General features: G+C 36.1%; 2 protein-coding genes and 1 pseudogene across 2 annotated transcripts in view; all 3 read right to left on the bottom strand.

The window, feature by feature from the left end:
- The window catches only part of LOC132165876 (7-deoxyloganetin glucosyltransferase-like), an 82,850-nt gene that overhangs the window by 63,947 nt on the left and 1,954 nt on the right, over positions 1–16,949 (bottom strand). The window lies entirely within an intron of this gene.
- On the bottom strand, positions 531–4,482 carry LOC132165245 (probable leucine-rich repeat receptor-like protein kinase At1g35710; annotated as a pseudogene).
- LOC132165246 (LRR receptor-like serine/threonine-protein kinase GSO1) lies at positions 4,446–5,091 on the bottom strand. The gene has a single exon (XM_059575728.1). The coding sequence runs from the start codon at positions 5,076–5,078 to the stop codon at positions 4,446–4,448; it is 633 nt and encodes a 210-aa protein (XP_059431711.1). The 5' UTR covers positions 5,079–5,091.

The following is a 16,949-nucleotide window of genomic DNA, read 5'->3' as shown; positions in this document are numbered from 1 at the left end:
GAAGAATTGTAGCAAATATATATATATATATATATATATATATATATATATTTAATTGGCCATATTTTATTACACAATTGAAGAAAAATTGCAAGCTTTTCTTAATGTCACTCTTTAATTGTATGCTAATATGGCAAATTGGAAGTTGTATTTCCTTCATCTATCTAAATTGTGTTTATGTTGTTTTTTATTTTTCTAAGTGGTTGGGACATCTCTCATGGTCCAAATTTCATTTTGTTTTATCTAAAATTGTAAATACATGGCAACATATATACAATTAGATCTGTGAAATCTATTTTGTATCATGAAATAATTTTTCTTCATTTTAAATGAAATGAATTAGGACAAGTTTAAATCTAATGTCATAGTAACTACTCATATTTATGAGATCTTTTCAATATATGACATAAAAAAATAACTAGTAAAAACTCTATATTCCAATAGGGTACTTGCTCAAACTAAGACAATCTCAAATTTGGCTGGTTATGGATGGTGAAATTATTTATAGTAAATACTAGCTTATATACGTGAAACACTATTGAAGAAACATACAAGTCATAAGGAGAAGTTACGTGGCAAAAGAGAACCCACTGTTAGGGTTGAAGTCACTAGCCCTCAACTGGACGTCAGCCCTAGAGATTATTCAAAAATACAAAAGATAATACTAGCATACATGGCCTCAAGGTCCAACATTTTTATTTACTGGATGCTACCAGAATGCCAATTTGTTCTAGTTGCTTGTGAGCTCGCTAAGGGTCATTGTGTCCATTGGGTAGGAATTGCAAGCTTGGGTTCGAGCTGACAATTTTTGTGCCACAAAATGCATGGTGGGTCGTGACTCTGGCGTGTCACTCACGCAATGTAAGGCCATTCTCACAACAAATGCCACATTATGCGCAATTTGGCCGGTTGGTTGTGGGAGTCTTTGGTCTAGCACATCCTTCAGAAGAAATTCTGCACTGTCTGAAATTAGAGTTGCTTTTGTTGATTTGGATGATGACAGGAAAGATAAGAGCTCCCTTGGGTGCCTACCCATCATAACTTCTAATGCCACCACTCCAAAGCTATAAACGTCGCATTTATCCGTAATTCGCATCGTGAATGCGAGCTCTGCGCATCCATAAAACAAAATCAGCATCCGTATAAGGATAAGATAAACACTTCCTAATATGAGAAACTCTTTCTTCTTTGAAGGGTTTCTTATACTCCACTAAATGAGGATCCCCTGAAATTTCTTTTCTGGATTCTAAGGAATTCAAAAGGGAATTTCAGGGACTCGATCCTACTCCATTACTTAAACAGATACCTTTTCTTTTAAAAACTATTTTCATAATTATTATAGTCTATCCTAAAACAAAAATCTAGAAACTAGATTGTTAGCTTACCTGGAGCCATGTAGCCATAAGACCCAGCAATTGTTGTCCAATTAGTTGTATTTGAACTCAACAATCTAGCAATGCCAAAATCTGAGAGCCGCGGTTCGAACTCTGACTCCAACAAGATGTTGTTCACCGTTATGTCTCGGTGCACAATTGGAGGAGAACAATCATGGTTCAAGTAAGCAATTGCATGAGCCACACCTTGCACGATGTTCACCCTTCTACCCCAGTCCAGTTCTGCTTTTCCTTCCACCCCATACAATACATTTCCCAAACTGCCTTTCTCCACATATTCATAAACCAAGTACAAGCACCACCGAGTGGCACAGAACCCATAAAGCTTAATGATATTGCGGTGCCTAACTTCTGTCAATATGCGAATCTCATTCTCAAAACTCTTGTGATTGGCAACTAAGATGCCACTGGATTGTGACATGTTAAATCTTTTAACTGCAACAATTTGACCTGTTGACAATGCTGCTTTGTAAACGCTTCCAAATCCTCCTTTTCCAATACAATAATTCTCATGGAAGTTTTCAATGGCCTTCATGATATCCCTGAATGTAAATTTACCTTCTCTTCCCCATATCAGTGACTCGGCCGTCTCCTCACACTCTAAAATTGTTTTGTTTTCTTCAACCAGGAGTTTGGTCTTCCGGTAACGTATTAGGAGTCCAGCAACAATGGTTGCAAGCAGTACTAATAGGCCGCAGACAGGAATGAGGACAGCTAATAGAGTTGGATTATAATGCTTTTTCTTTCTGGAACAAAGAGTTAGGCCTTCTGCATCTCCACACAAACCAGAGTTTCCAACATAAGCTTTTGCAGGTGCATGTTTGAAAATGGTACTACTTGGGACTGGACCTGTTAAATTGTTGTAGGAAAAATCGATGGAGCTGCTGCGTAGACTAATCATGCGGGAAAATGATGATGGGATTTCTCCTGAAAGTTGGTTATGTGACACATTAACACCCTCCAATTTTGAAAGCTTTGCAAGGTTTCCAGGAATATTTCCTGAGAGTTTATTGCTGCTGAGGTCCAACAATAACTGCAATTCCATTAAGTTACTAAGCTCGGTTGGTATTTCACCTAACAGGTTGTTGTTGCTCAAGTCCAAGCTCAATAATTTACCACAATTCCCAAGTTCCTTTGGTATGTTCCTAGTCAAACTGTTTGTAGACAAATCAAGATCGTCAAGCTCACTCAAACCGCCTAGACTCCGAGGAATCTCTCCTGTCAACTGGTTCCTGCTCAGATTGAGCTTGTACAGTCGGCTTAGATTTCCAAGTACAGTTGGAATTTCCCCAGACAATTGATTGGAGCCCAGAATTAAACGTTGTGGTTGTGTCAACTTTCCAAGCTCGACTGGGATTTTTCCAGAACTCCGGTTTCTATCCATCTGTAAATCGGTGAGAGATTCACATTCTCCCCATTCCATTAAGATTTGACCAACAAATTGATTGTCACTAAGAGAAATGGAACTAAGATTTGGATGAACTCGAAATGCATATGTAATGTTTCCACTGAATCGGTTCCCATCAAACCTTACTCTCTTTAGTTGTGAGCATTTTCTCAAGCACTCTGGCAATGACCCTGTGAAGTTGTTGCTATTCACTTGGAAAACTTCAAGAGCAAAGCTACTGCACAATTTAGGTGGCAATTCTCCATAGAATTTGTTGTTGGAAAAGCTAACAGTGGTCAGAGGACTATACTTCTCAAAGTCGCTCGGAATAGTGCCAAAGAATTTATTGGACATAAGAGAGATTTTCCATAAATTACCAAGCCGAGAAATGGTGTCCGGCAACTCACCTTCAAGCTGGTTAGTGCAGAGATTAAGATGTTACAGAGATCCCATATTTCCAATCTCCGGTGGGATTGTGCCATTGAGATTGTTGGAGTCAAGTTGTAAGACTTGAAGGTTTGTGAGCTTCCAGACTGTCTGAGGAATTGGACCAGAAAGTTGGTTGTCTCCAAGTTCTAATACCAACAAATCTTTCAAGTTCCCAATCTCGGATGGAATTGAGCCAGAAAGCTGATTATCATACATATAAAGAAAATTGAGCTTTGTCAATAGGCCTATTTCCGGTGGAATTTCTCCAGTGAATGAATTAAGAGAAAGGTCCAAGAGGTTGAGGTTTGTACAAAACCCAAACTCAGAAGGAATTGTAGAATTCAAGCTATTCATTTGAAGTTCGAGTCTCAAGAGGCCTTTGAGTTGGCCTATTGAAGAAGGAATTCTCCCTTCCAATGAATTGTTGAACAGTTCTATAAATAGAAGATTGGATAATACTCCAATATCCTCAGGAATTAGACCACTGAACTGGTTTGCTCCTAGATTAAGAACTGTGAGCTTGGAAAGGTGTGATATGTCCCGTGGGATTGTGTCATTGAGGTTGTTGGAGAAAAGTTGTAAGACTTGAAGGTTTGTGAGCTTCCAGACTGTCTGAGGAATTGGACCAGAAAGTTGGTTGTATGAAAGATCTAATTGCAACAAATCTTTCAAGTTCCCAATCTCGGATGGAATTGAGCCAAAAAGCTGATTGTATGAAAGTTTTAATTGCAACAAATCTTTCAAGTTCCCAATCTCGAATGGAATTGAGCCAGAAAGTTGATTGTATGAAAGTTCTAATTGCAACAAATCTTTCAAGTTCCCAATCTTGGATGGAATTGAGCCAGAAAGCTGATTATCATACAGATAAAGATAATTGAGCTTTGTCAATAAGCCTATTTCCGGTGGAATTTCTCCGATGAATGAATTATGAGACATGTCCAAGAGGATGAGGTTTTTACAAAACCCAAACTCAGAAGGAATTGATGAATTCAAGCTATTCATGCCAAGATCGAGTCTCGAGAGGCCTTTGAGCTGGCCTATTGAAGAAGGAATTCTCCCTTCCAATGAATTGTTGTTCAATCCTATATCTAGAAGATTGAATAATACTCCAATATCCTCAGGAATTAGACCACTGAACTGGTTTACTCCTAGTTTAAGATATTTGAGCTTGGAAAGGTGTGATATGTTTGGTGGTATTGTTCCATTGAACTTATTGTGGGACAAATCCAAGAAGGTCAAGTTGTGACAATAAAGTATAAACCCTGGAACCCTGAAGTGAGTCCATAATTGTCATAAAAGGAAAGGTGGGTCAACAAAGGCATGGCCAAAAACTTCGACCAGTCAAGATTTAGTAAGCGGTTTGATCCAAGGTCTAAGTAGTGTACCTTTTGAAGATTGGTAATCTGATATGGGATTTTCCCATTGAGATAGTTGAAGGGAAGACTCAAGTACTGCAGTTCCGTTAGCCGGCCTATCTCCGACGGTATTGGCCCGGTGAGATAGTTGTGGCTGAGGTCGAAGCGGGTGAGGTTAAGGAATGGAGTGAAGTTGAAGTGGGCTAGTGTTCCACTGAGATTTGCACCTGAGACGGTTATCTCGGAGACTGTTCCGGTTGAGTCGCAGACAATGCTTGTCCAGTTACAAAGGTTGTTGAGGTTGGCAATAGACCATGAAGTGAGAGGAGAACTAGGGGGAAGAGCGGCGAGGGTGTTTTTCCATTTGACAAGAGCTTCTGCTTGTGCTTCTGGTGATGCTGTGATTTGCAATAAAAGTATGGAGAGCAAGACAACATGAAGGAAAAGAAGAGGAGGCTTGGGATTTGCTGCCATGCCTGCCTTTGGACTTTCACGTTTCATTGGTTTTTTCATTCAATCTATTGAAGCAGAGAGTGATGGTAAAACATACATAAATAATTTATCGCCGACAACACGTTGCCTGCTCTTAAATATCCTTTGAATTTGACATACAAATTACAAAATAGGGTCACATGTATGAAAGGACATGTTTAGCGGGACAGCACTCAATTTTCAAGGAAAATAATTTCAGTATCTTTATGTGACCCTATTTTTATCAAAAGTAGGGTCACATGTATGAAAGGACATGTTTAGATGGACTTTCATGTTTAATGCTAGCTAGACTTTTTGGTTAATATTTGAAAAGCAATTCAGTGTGGAAATTGGAAAAATTTGCCTTCAAAAGCAATAAAAGTTCTTTCGACGTCAGAGTGGTTTCACATTGGATTAGATAAGCTAAAGGTTATTTTGATTAGTCTAATAAATTTGGGTGAAAATTTATTTAAATGCCGTTAGTTATTTTAGCAAACAAATTGTTGAGTTCCTCCGGTCTTCATCAAATTCGATGAGGATTGTACACTCACCAAATGTAATATATATATAATTCAAATCAACTACACTATGTGAACAGATAATACCCTTATTTTCACTATCATTATCATTGATCTAAGATCAACATGTAATTTTCTTGGTTAGAATTATGATTTTGAAAACGATCTAAATGACATCCAATAAAAGAGTTTTTTTTTTTTTTTTTTTTTTTGGGAGAGTGATTTTTGATCGTGTTCGAACCTTTGTTTTTTTGTTAGAATCATAATTTTTGTTGTTCTTTGAGGCACAGTTGTGGATTTAATTTTTCTTGGAGTACTGTTCTTTTAATTCTTTATAAAACACAGTTTGATGGATCTAGAAGCTAACTTGGTGCTCGTGCCATGCCTCTATCATCAATTCCATCAACTCTTTTCACTTATCAGTTTCATTTTATGTAGAAGATAATAATAAAAAAACATTAGACCAAATTCCAACAGAGAAATATTTTCTCCGAATTATGTTTGAGAAATTTTTTTAATTCAGTTATTAAATTCATATCTTGTAGCTTAAAAAATGAAAATTATATCTTGTGACTCACTCACAAATTTTTAGTAGGAGTAACAAAGCATGTGAGAAGTAAGAACATGTCAATTTAATAACACCAATTTAATAACACCAATTAATAACACAAATTTTTAGGAGTAACAAAGCATGTGAGTTCTTTCCACATAGGACTTATAATTTATAATTAATGGTTGGGGGCCAAAGTGGAAGAACATGCCTCTTACGACTCATGGACTCGTCTATTTCTATTTAGGTTGTGATTAAGAGCACGCCAAATAATTTTTTTTTTTTTAATATTTAAATAAAAAAATTTGCCAAAATGCTGTTTATCTTCACCCTTTCTATTTAGTCAAGAAAGAAGTGTAGCAAATATATTAATTGCGAAGACTTGATAGTCAATGAGTTTGTCGAAAAATTGAATAAAATGTTGGAACCACGTGATGTTTGCACGGACTAGTCTTTTTGGTTAGTATTTGAAAAGCAATTAATTATTAGCTTCATGGAAATAAACCCATAGTGTGGAAATTGGAAATTTGCCTACAAAAGCAACACAGAGTTCTTTCCACATAGGACTTATAATTTATAATTAATGTTTGAGGGCCAAAGTGCAAGAACGTGCCTCTTACGATACATGGAATCGTCCATTTTTTTTTTTTAAAAAAAAAAATAGGAATACGTTCTCATTGATCTAAACTTACGAGGATAGAACGGAATACTCCATTCTAACAATATACTTGATACAATTAGGAATGGTAAATAACCGCTGGTGGTTTACATTATTTTTTATAGCCACCTTTGAAAGAGCATGAGCCGCTTTATTGCCGACAAGTGATTATTAAAAAAAAAAAACCGTGGGTTAAGATTTTAAAATCAAAATACACGTGTTTTTTTTTCAAACTACTCTCTTTCTTAATCTCAATTGCCATCAACATCGTTTATCCCATGTTATCTAATATCTAATGTCTAATATCTAATCTAAACTAATATAGGTTTCGTTTACTTCGACGTAAAATAGTTTCCAAAAAATGATTTCCACATTTTACGGTGTTTACTGCGACATAAAATAGTGGTCAATAGAAAATACCGTGAACCATTTTTTGACTTTGAGCATCTCATTCTCAAATTAATGGACCCCGCCCAGGACCTCGTCGGGATTTGCCCGGAATCCGCCTGGGACTCACCCAGGACCTGCTCGGGACCCGGCTAGGATCTGCCTGGGACTTGACTGGACCTGAACTGGACTCGCCTGGACCTGCCCAGTTCCCGCCCAGAACTTGACTGGTACCCGCCTAAGACCTGACCAATACCTGCTCGGGACCCCACTGAGACTTGCGCGGGACCCACACAGGACTTTACCGGGACCTACACTGTACCTGACTAGGACCCACTCGGGACTTGCCAGGGACCTTACCGGGACCTGACCGGGACCCTTCCAAGACTCGCTCGGGACCCCGCCGGGACTTGACTGAGACTTGACCGGACCTGCCTGGGACTCGCTAATCCCGATGGGGACCAAGACAAGTCCCAGGAGGGTCCCGGTCAAGTCTCGAGCGGGTCCTGGACAACTCTTGGTCGGGTCTCAGTCAAGTCCTGGGTAGGTTCCGGTGAGGTCCCTGGCAAGTCCCGGGTGGGTCTTGGGAGCAGGTCTTAACCAAGTCCCGGGACACTGCCAGGACCTGCCCGGGATTTGATCGGGATCCGCCCAGGACTTTACTGAGACATAACTAGACCTTCCCAGGACCCTACCAGGACTTGACCGGGACCCGCCTGGGACTTGATTAGGACCCGCTTGAGACTCGTCGGAAAACATTTTCCTTGAAAATGATTTCTTAGAAAACATTTTTCGGTATTTGGCATATACAGAAAATCAAGCGGGTCCCGGTGAGTCACAGTGGGGTCTTTGTGGGACTCGGTTCAGACACCTCTAAGACTTGGTGAGGACATTTTCGTAATTTGAAGTTAAGACTTGGTCAGGACATTTTCGTAATTTAGAGTTTAATATGATTTAATGAAAAAATATATATAAAAAAAATATTAAAAAAATGATTTTCTATGCACACGGTAAACGCCGTAAAATGTTTTCGGCAGAAAACATTTTCAGGGAAAATCACTTCCCTGAAAATATTTTCCGATAAAAACCATTATACGTTGAAATAAACAGAGCCATAATCTAAGAGAGCCCTTACTATCAGGTCATGGTGTAAACCGGCCCTTTTACAATATCTAATCACCATGTGACACATCATCAATTTAAGAAAAATGCAAAAAATGAAAGTGAGAACAACCACACCAAATCAGAGAAAAAAAAAAAACCATAGTTGGTCCAACCTGGACGCACGGCGTGGGTCCAGCAAGACCCACTGTAATGCCCCAATAAAAACAACTGCTTTTGCTAAGGGATTTTCTACTACTAAGAAGGTTTTATAATAAAAACTCAATAACAAAGAGCCCAAGACTATGTCCAAACAAAATCCCCTTTGAAAACTAAGTCTAAAAGACCTAAACCCTGTGAGTGGACGTACGCTAGGGTTGTCGGACGTACGCCCCTGTCTTCAATGCGGAAGTAGGCGGGGGGATCACCGAACGTACACTCTGCAAAAAGTACACGGACGTACGTGGACCACACGAACATACGCCACTTTTTGGAATATCCCTTGGTTAATACCTGGACGTACACTACATCCTTTGGACCGCTGTCTAAATAGTACTGGACGTATGCTAGGGTTGGCGGACGTCTGCTGCTTTTCTAAAGAGTAGGTAACACCCCTCACCTATAAATACCCCACCCCCCTTCGTTATTTCTCACCCATTTCACCCAAAGGCGACCCTTGTAAGTTTTGTGAGAGTTGAGAGGAATTTGGAGAGAAGGAGGGAAGCCCGTGTTCTTAACGAATTTCGAGGTAACCCCTTGCCCATTCTTGTTCCCTATTCATATTATTATTTTTTTTCTACATGTTCTAAGTTTTAAAAGCATCATGCTAAAGTTCTTGCATTATTTCTTACAAAGCCTACAACGCTTTCAAAAAGAGTTTGAAAGAGCCTTCAATTTTATGATGATTGAGTTTTCTTAGGTTGGTATTGTCCCGAGGGACCTATAATACAGTACCGGTGCCTCGACCATTGTACGCTATCATACATAACACTAGCGGCATGACCGAGTCCGACCTCAGGTGGCTCACATCACTAATGATGTTCGTCCTGTAGTGACCTAGCCATTCGAGAATGACTGCACCGGGTCACGAAACCATTAGATCCAAAGCCCACATAATACACACATTTGACCATAGAATGAAATCTATATAGTAAGCCCATAGCTATTATACTGCACATACTGGTCTACCATGTCATACCATGCATCTTATTAACCAGTTCAAAATACAGTTACCAAGTATTTACCAAAAAGTAGTCGTGCTCATATCATACTCGTGGTCAGTTAGCTGACATATTCTACGTTTAGAAAAAGGTTTGTGAGTATTTACTTACATCGTTCGCTGGCTTGAATCCTCCGACATTGTTAAATCCTGCTGTAATGGAACATAACGCACCGTTATACATAATGCTAGAGGACTCTTAAGAGTAAAATGCTAGGTTAACTTGATGTAAGGGATTACTGGGTCCTAGCTAGGTTCAACAAAACGAGCTAAGGTAGAGTTCTACCCTCCTGACCATACGTCCACACCCGAGAGCATACGTCCGGTCAGAGAGTAGGCATTTCGGCCAAAAGCTCTCTAACGGGGTTTTAAGGCCTTCATGCGATCTAAGGGCTACTATAATTCCTTTTAAGCTATAAAACTTAAAAAAGTAAAAAAAAATATTCCAAAGGATGGCAATTTTTTTTTTTTTTTTTTTTTTAAAAAAAATCCATTGTATAAGAAAAAAATTAAAAAATTTATGTTTTTTTTTTTTAGTTATAAAAAATATTTTTTTATAACTTTTAAAATAAAATTTTCTGTTTTAAAAAAAATTAACAATTTTCGTTTTAGAAAATAAAAATTTTTGTTTCTAAAACAATTTTTTTTTAAAAAAAAATGTTTATTTTAAATAAAACTTTCTGTTTAAAGAAAAAATCGTTTTTTTAAAAAATTAAAAAATTTTCGTTTATTTTTTTTATTATTATTTTAAATCTTTCTTGTTAAATTAAAATTTTCGTTTTTAAAAATTTATTTTTTGAATTTATAGGAGTATTTTTTGTCTTTTTGTTAGCGTTAGGGGGACATCGATAATGTTTTGATAGTTTAAAAATATTATCACAATTAAAAATTTGAAGATACATTATCAATTGAATGATATTTTAAAGAAATATGTGAACTTTACCCTAACATTTGATTAACTTTGTAGTAAATAATGATAGTGGAGAATTTTTTGTTTATTTTTTTTGGTAAGTGGAGGACTTCTTTCGTGCATTTCCTTTTCACAGGGGTAGTGGAGGACTTCTTTCGTGTGGAGGACTTCTTTCGTGCATTTCCTTTTCACAGGGGTGGTGGAGGACTTCTCTTTTGTCTATAAATTAATAAAGGAAAACAGGATCACCATTAATTTTCACAGGTGTAGTGGAGGACTTCTTTTTTAAAAGTCATGTCCAATACGATTATTGCAGTAAAAGATAATTTCAAGAAATGAGTGATAACTTAAGGAGACCAATGCCACTCACGTTTATTCTATTTCCATACCAACACAACTTGTCAAACAAGGGAATGAAATGTGTGTATATAATTGGTTCACTTTCCGTTTGTTAAAGGCTTTAGAGGTTTTAGTGGAAATATATTTTTTTGACGTAAAAAAAATATATATAAGATTTTTTTTTTTTTTTTTTTTTTTGGAAAAATGAAAAAGTATGGATGTTTTGTATGAAAAGGTGAAAATTTTTGGTTTTGTAATGATTTTTTTTTAACAGTAATAAAAAGTGATTAGTGTAATATAAAAAGTAAGAATGTTTGAGAAAATGAAAAAGTAAGATAATAGTATCAAGTCTCAAAGGCCGTTGCCAAACGAAGCCTAGGAGTTGTTTGTTATCAATTTGTGAAAAAAAAAAAATAATAATAATAATAATAATAATAATAATAATAATTAGTATAGGAAAGTAAAAAAATGATATTGAAAAGTGAAAATTTTTGTTTTGTATTGATTTTTTTATTTGAATAGTAATAAAAAATACATAATATGATATAAAAAGTAAATCACGTTATATAAAAAGTGAGAATGTTTTGATGTTGTTCTTTTTAACAAAGAAAGTGAATAGCATTTAGGGGATAGGAAGGGAGAGAAAGTTAACAAACAACCCTGAACTCTAATTGTTGAATGTGCAAAGGACATGGAAGAATTGACCACTTGCAACTATTTTCTTGGAATAGACTATTGAATACTTAAGGCATCGTTTATTTTGACATAAAATGATTTTTAGAAAATATATATATATTTTGGGTGTTTGGTGCGATGGAAGTAATAGTCAACATAAAATATTATTCGTTTGATCTAAAAAGTTTCTTTAATATTCATTTTTTAACACTATAAACCATTTTCGAGTTTGAGCTTCTTATTTTCAAATATACGGACGAATCCAGCCCAAGACGTCGTTGAGACTTAGATGGGCCACTGTTCTCTCATAAAACCGGTTTAATAAGAGAGGGTTGCTCATTCCTTATAAACATGCCCAAGATCTTGTCCACAAGCAATGTGAGACTATTTCTCAACACCCTCCCTCATGTGCAGGCTGATATTTTTCTTGGTTCTTGTCACAGGGTAAGTAGTGTGAGCCCCCATTTGTCTTATGGTAGGCTTTGATACTATGAAGAAATTTGTGGGCCTAACTCATCTCATAAAATCGGTTCAATAAGAGAGGGTTGCCAATTCTTTATAAACAAGCCCAAGATCTTGTTCACATGCAATGTGAAACTATTTCTCAACAACAACTACATCGAAAAATTGGTCGTTGGATGTCGATTTGGTGTCATTGCATTAAAACTTGGACCAGAGAGTGATATTGAAAGTGCCATTTCAATATAAGAACTTTGAATATTTCAAAAATCTTAGCCATTTCTCTGTTTTGTGCCCCTGTTTTTGTAGTTTGATGTTTAATTTTAAAGTAAAGGCTTTTGGCATTTGGTTATTCATTTGTAAATCTGCATTGTTAGGGTGTTTCAAATTTTTACTTTGACATTTCTTTTGCTGTTTTTTTCCTTTTTTTTTTTTTTTGCTTCCTGTTTATTGGTTACTAATTTTGTGTTCTTTTGGCGTGAAGGAAAAATATCTTGTGTAGGAAATCTGCATATTTCTAGCCTATTTTGGGTAGTAGATTCTAGAATTCTAAAGAATATCTGTTGGGTGATTGAAATAACATTGCTATGATCCTGTTTTCTGCTGTGTCTATTTTAGTTTTACATGATATTGAGAATTTCAAGTTTTGCCTTTGATATCTTGCTTTAAGTGTATGTTTTGTGTTTGTTAAAATGCACACTCAATCATTTCTCGTAATATGTAAGATTGCTACTTTACATTTTCAAAGTTTTCTCTCACTCGCATTTTTCTTTTTTGGGCTCGCAGATTTTCTGAAAAGATAGCATGGAGGACAAGTGTGCAATTAAGAAAGATGTTTCTGAAGTATTAAGTTATCATTAGAACTAATTCTTTTTCATGTTGCTTTTTCTCAAATTCAATCTTACTTATCGTAATTTATGGCTTGTGCAGTTGATAGGCATACACCAATGGTATATATCAACAATATTGTTGATGGTTGTGTAGCCCGTATCACTGCAAAGCTTGAGATGATGGAACCCTGTTCTTGTGGTAAAGACAGGCCAAAATAACTCGTTATTCTTTTATATTGATTGTGTTTTGCTTAATATTAGAGTGATCTAGCAACTAAAGGATTTCCTTGAGAATCTTTGGTTCAGACTAATACATTTGCATAAAATTCCCCATATCTACAAATGTTTTTTCCAGATTGTTCATACAAATTCAACTTTGCCTCTATTGTTCTAGAAGAACTGCAACCCATCCCACCCCACACATAAAATTGTCTTTGTGATGGAAGCTATGTGCTCTTGTCTGTTATACAAGTTCCATTACACATCCTATATACATTTTAATTACACTCTATGCTTATGTTAACCCTCATTATCATTGCCTGTTTTTCCTTTTCTTTTAAGGAAATCAAGTTGATTATATTGCATGGATATTGTCAAATTGCTAGATATGTTGCCATATAATTGAACCGTTAACTAACATAGCTTCATTCCTGATATGCTTGAATGAAGCCAAAAGACTGTCCTCATTGAGCACGCTAGTGGTAACACTAGCATTAGATTGGCATTTATCGCAAAAGGGCATTAAAGATTTGATTTGTTTAAGTTTTTGACCATGGAATTTATTTAAGTCCTAGAGGGTTGTTTGTTTTAAGTTTAAGCTGCTGCAATAAAGCTGGCTAAGAGGCCAGAAAATACTGGAAAACTGATTGTTGTAAGTCTTAAGTGCCTTCTTCAAATTGAAATAGAATCTTTCCCCCTTCCACACTTTGAGTAGAAAAAACTTCTTGTGGTGGCATGGCTATGAGTTTGATTACATTGGTAGTTGGAGAAGTTTTTTTTAATGTACTCATCATGTTGTACTTTCAGAGAAGGAGAACCTGTGTCTATATACACTTCCAAATGTGACATGGGAAGTTATTCTACCCGTTGAGAAAGTGCCTCCAGAGCTTCATGAGCCAAGATTAGGTATTAACTTTGCTAGGGATGGGATGCAAGAAAAGGACTGCATATCACTGGTTGCATTTCACAGTGATTATTGGTTGCTTGCTGTTGCATTCTATTTTGGTGCACGCCTTGGAATTGAACCATGGACATTCGGCCAAAAGCTTGGAGATGCTATCTTGACAAAGTGTAGATTGAATGTACAATTATTAGAACGCTTTGTTAGTAGCTGTAATGTTTGTAAATGTTATGTTTCTCTCAAAAGTGCAGTTGCATTTTATTCCGTTGTAAAAATTCGGTTAGATCAAAGCATTATACAAAAGAAAGTGCAAAACAAACTAGATCAAATTGTTAGTAACTAATTGTAATTTTTAAAATCACAATTAGATCAAAATCTTATAATTCCATAGAATAAAAGCTCTACCCATGTTGCAATCTATTCCAAATTACAAAAATAGCTCTACACTGACATCGAAGCATTGTATAAAAGAAAGTGCAAAACGAACTTAACAACACCAACTAATGGTTAGGAAAAAAACAAATCAGCAGAGTCATATCAGGGATGTTCGAACTTGTAAGGAGACTTGAATTACTCTTGGTATCCTGCAATTTTGCAAGCAATGAGAAATAATTACAATAGTTATTAGCACTAATATTATATATGCCTTAAATAAAAATTTAAATAGAATAGTACCTGTTGTAGTGATAAAGGGTAAATATTACAAGTGTCATTAGCACGTTCAAAACCTATGTCATATTTTATTGATCAATAATTGTGTACAATTTCTTCAAATAAAATCAATTGAGATGAAAAAAAAAAAAAAAAAAAAAGACAAAAAGCTAAAATATTGATACATGGTCTGAATAACGATATAACAAAGGATTAAAACTATTAGCTCCGTGCTTCGATGAAGTTGTACACTGGCCCTATTTTAGTTACACACTAATTAATAAATGAAACTCATATTAAACAAGTTAAATGTATATAAATGTGAAACATAACATAAAATTGCAAAACTATTACATGTATATACTGATTTGCCTGTGGGGGATGATTGTTGATACTTTTCTTCTTCTTTTAGTTACTTCAGTACAAATTTTGATTCGACGCTTTCCCTTACAACCTTGCTTCTTTTTTATGCCTTTAGCACTTATGGTTGTCATCTCATCTAATGGATTTTCTTGAGAATTATCAACTTGGCTAAGATTGGATTTCGTTTTCATTACATCTTCAATCTTTTTGCTCAACTCAAAATAGTTTTTCAATGCTATATTGTATGCTTCTTCACATTCAACTGCTCGACTAATAAGCTTGACATACATGGAGCATAAAGACTTATATCGATTTGTGACTTCTAAATTGGTGTCTATTATTATTTCATGTCCATTGAAGTCTTGTACAATCTCATTCCTTGCATCTTTTGTCCATCTCTTAAGGATGTACTTCTCTGGAAGTACCTTGATATTCATAACATCAAGTATTTTTAAAGCATAGCCACACAAAATTCCACATCTCTCAAAATTTCTGCAACTACATGAGATATTGTTTTCTAAAGATTTCCAAATGATTCTGCGATCTTGAGGCTTATCATAAAATGACACTACTTATTCATAAAATGAGTTTCTTTCGATATGCTCCTTAACATAAGCTCCTTGGAACTTTTCATATTGCTTTTGAAACTTCAAAAATGGTTGAAAAGTATAAATCTTTGCTGCTTGTACCAACATAGGTGATAAGATCTTAATTTTTGGTAACTTTTGTCTTAAGTTATACTCCGCCAACAATTCCTTGTAGCGCTTATCATTCAGTAATCTTTCAAAATGTGTGAAGAACTTTACAATACCATAATCTGACTGTAAATAATTCTTCAAGCTAGCGTTCAAACTTTCACTTATTTGTGTAGAATTTATTCCTGCAGAAAAAGACATCTTGACATATGCTTTAGCCCATTTCTCTTTCACTTCAAATAAACGTTGTAGCCAAGAATTGTCATGTACATTGTACTTATGAAGTATAGCATCCCAAGCAGTGAGCAACTCCTCTTCCTCTTCCCAAACTTTAAAACATGCATTGAGATCACTTCTAACCCATTTTCATCTCTTAATAAATGGCCAACATGTTTCAAAGCATTTTGCATTAAATGTCACTTACACAATCGATGGTAATTATTAGGCATCACCAATGAGATAGCATTTGCCATTGCAGGATCTTGATCAGTAAAGATTGTATTTGGCTTTTTCCTCGACATTGCTTCAAAGAAAGACTAAAACCCACAAAACCCAAACAAAACAACAGGAAATACATGGAAACAATGGAAAACATAGAAAAATAAATAGAACAATCAGAAATACAACAAAAAACCAAGCAAGTGGCGGTGAAGAAGGTGGAGGAGAAGGTGGAGGAGCGGCCGGAGGGATGCACTGTCCAGGGGAAGGGAAACACGCACCGGCGCGTGACGTCCACGCTCAGGTGCGTGGAGCTCATGCTCCGGCACGTGCAGTACTGGCAGCAGATCAGATGGTGGTGGTAAAGAGTTGGGATGACGGTGGTGACGGTAGAGGAGCGGCAGGAGGAGGCTACTGCCCAAGACATGAGGAACACGCTTCGGCGCTTGAAATTAAGAGTTAAAGTCTTATTTTGTATATTAATAAGAGGCTGGACCCAAAATCAGTCAAATTAAGGGTAGAGTTAGGGTTTAAAACTCTATCAAATTCTCATTGTCTTTAAATTATGTGACTCAATCTCTTTTCTTTCCGCTTTCCTCTGTCGTGCATTAACTTCTTTAGGAGCCGGAGGTGGTGTGGACCGATGATATTTTTAGTTCCTTTCCTGAGTTTCACTGCAAGGAAACCAGGTTTGTCTTTGGCACCGACAAGTACTGGTTTGCTCTTAAATATCCTTTAAATTTGACTTATAGTGCACGGCCTAGACTTTTTGATTAGTATTTGAAAAGCAATTGTTAGCTTCATGGAAATAAACTGAGTGTAGAAATTGGAAATTTGCTTACAAAAGCAACAGAAGTTCTTTCCACGCAAGAGTTAAATTAATGGTTGGGGCCAAAGTGGAAGAACATGCCTGTTACGATCCATGGGCACGTCTATATCTATTTAATCAAGAAAGAATTGTAGCAAATATATATATATATATATATATATATATATATAT

This window comes from Corylus avellana, chromosome ca11 (genome assembly GCF_901000735.1).
Source record: "Corylus avellana chromosome ca11, CavTom2PMs-1.0".
Classification (NCBI taxonomy): Eukaryota; Viridiplantae; Streptophyta; class Magnoliopsida; order Fagales; family Betulaceae; genus Corylus; species Corylus avellana.
This window is presented reverse-complemented; position numbering and strand designations above follow the sequence as displayed.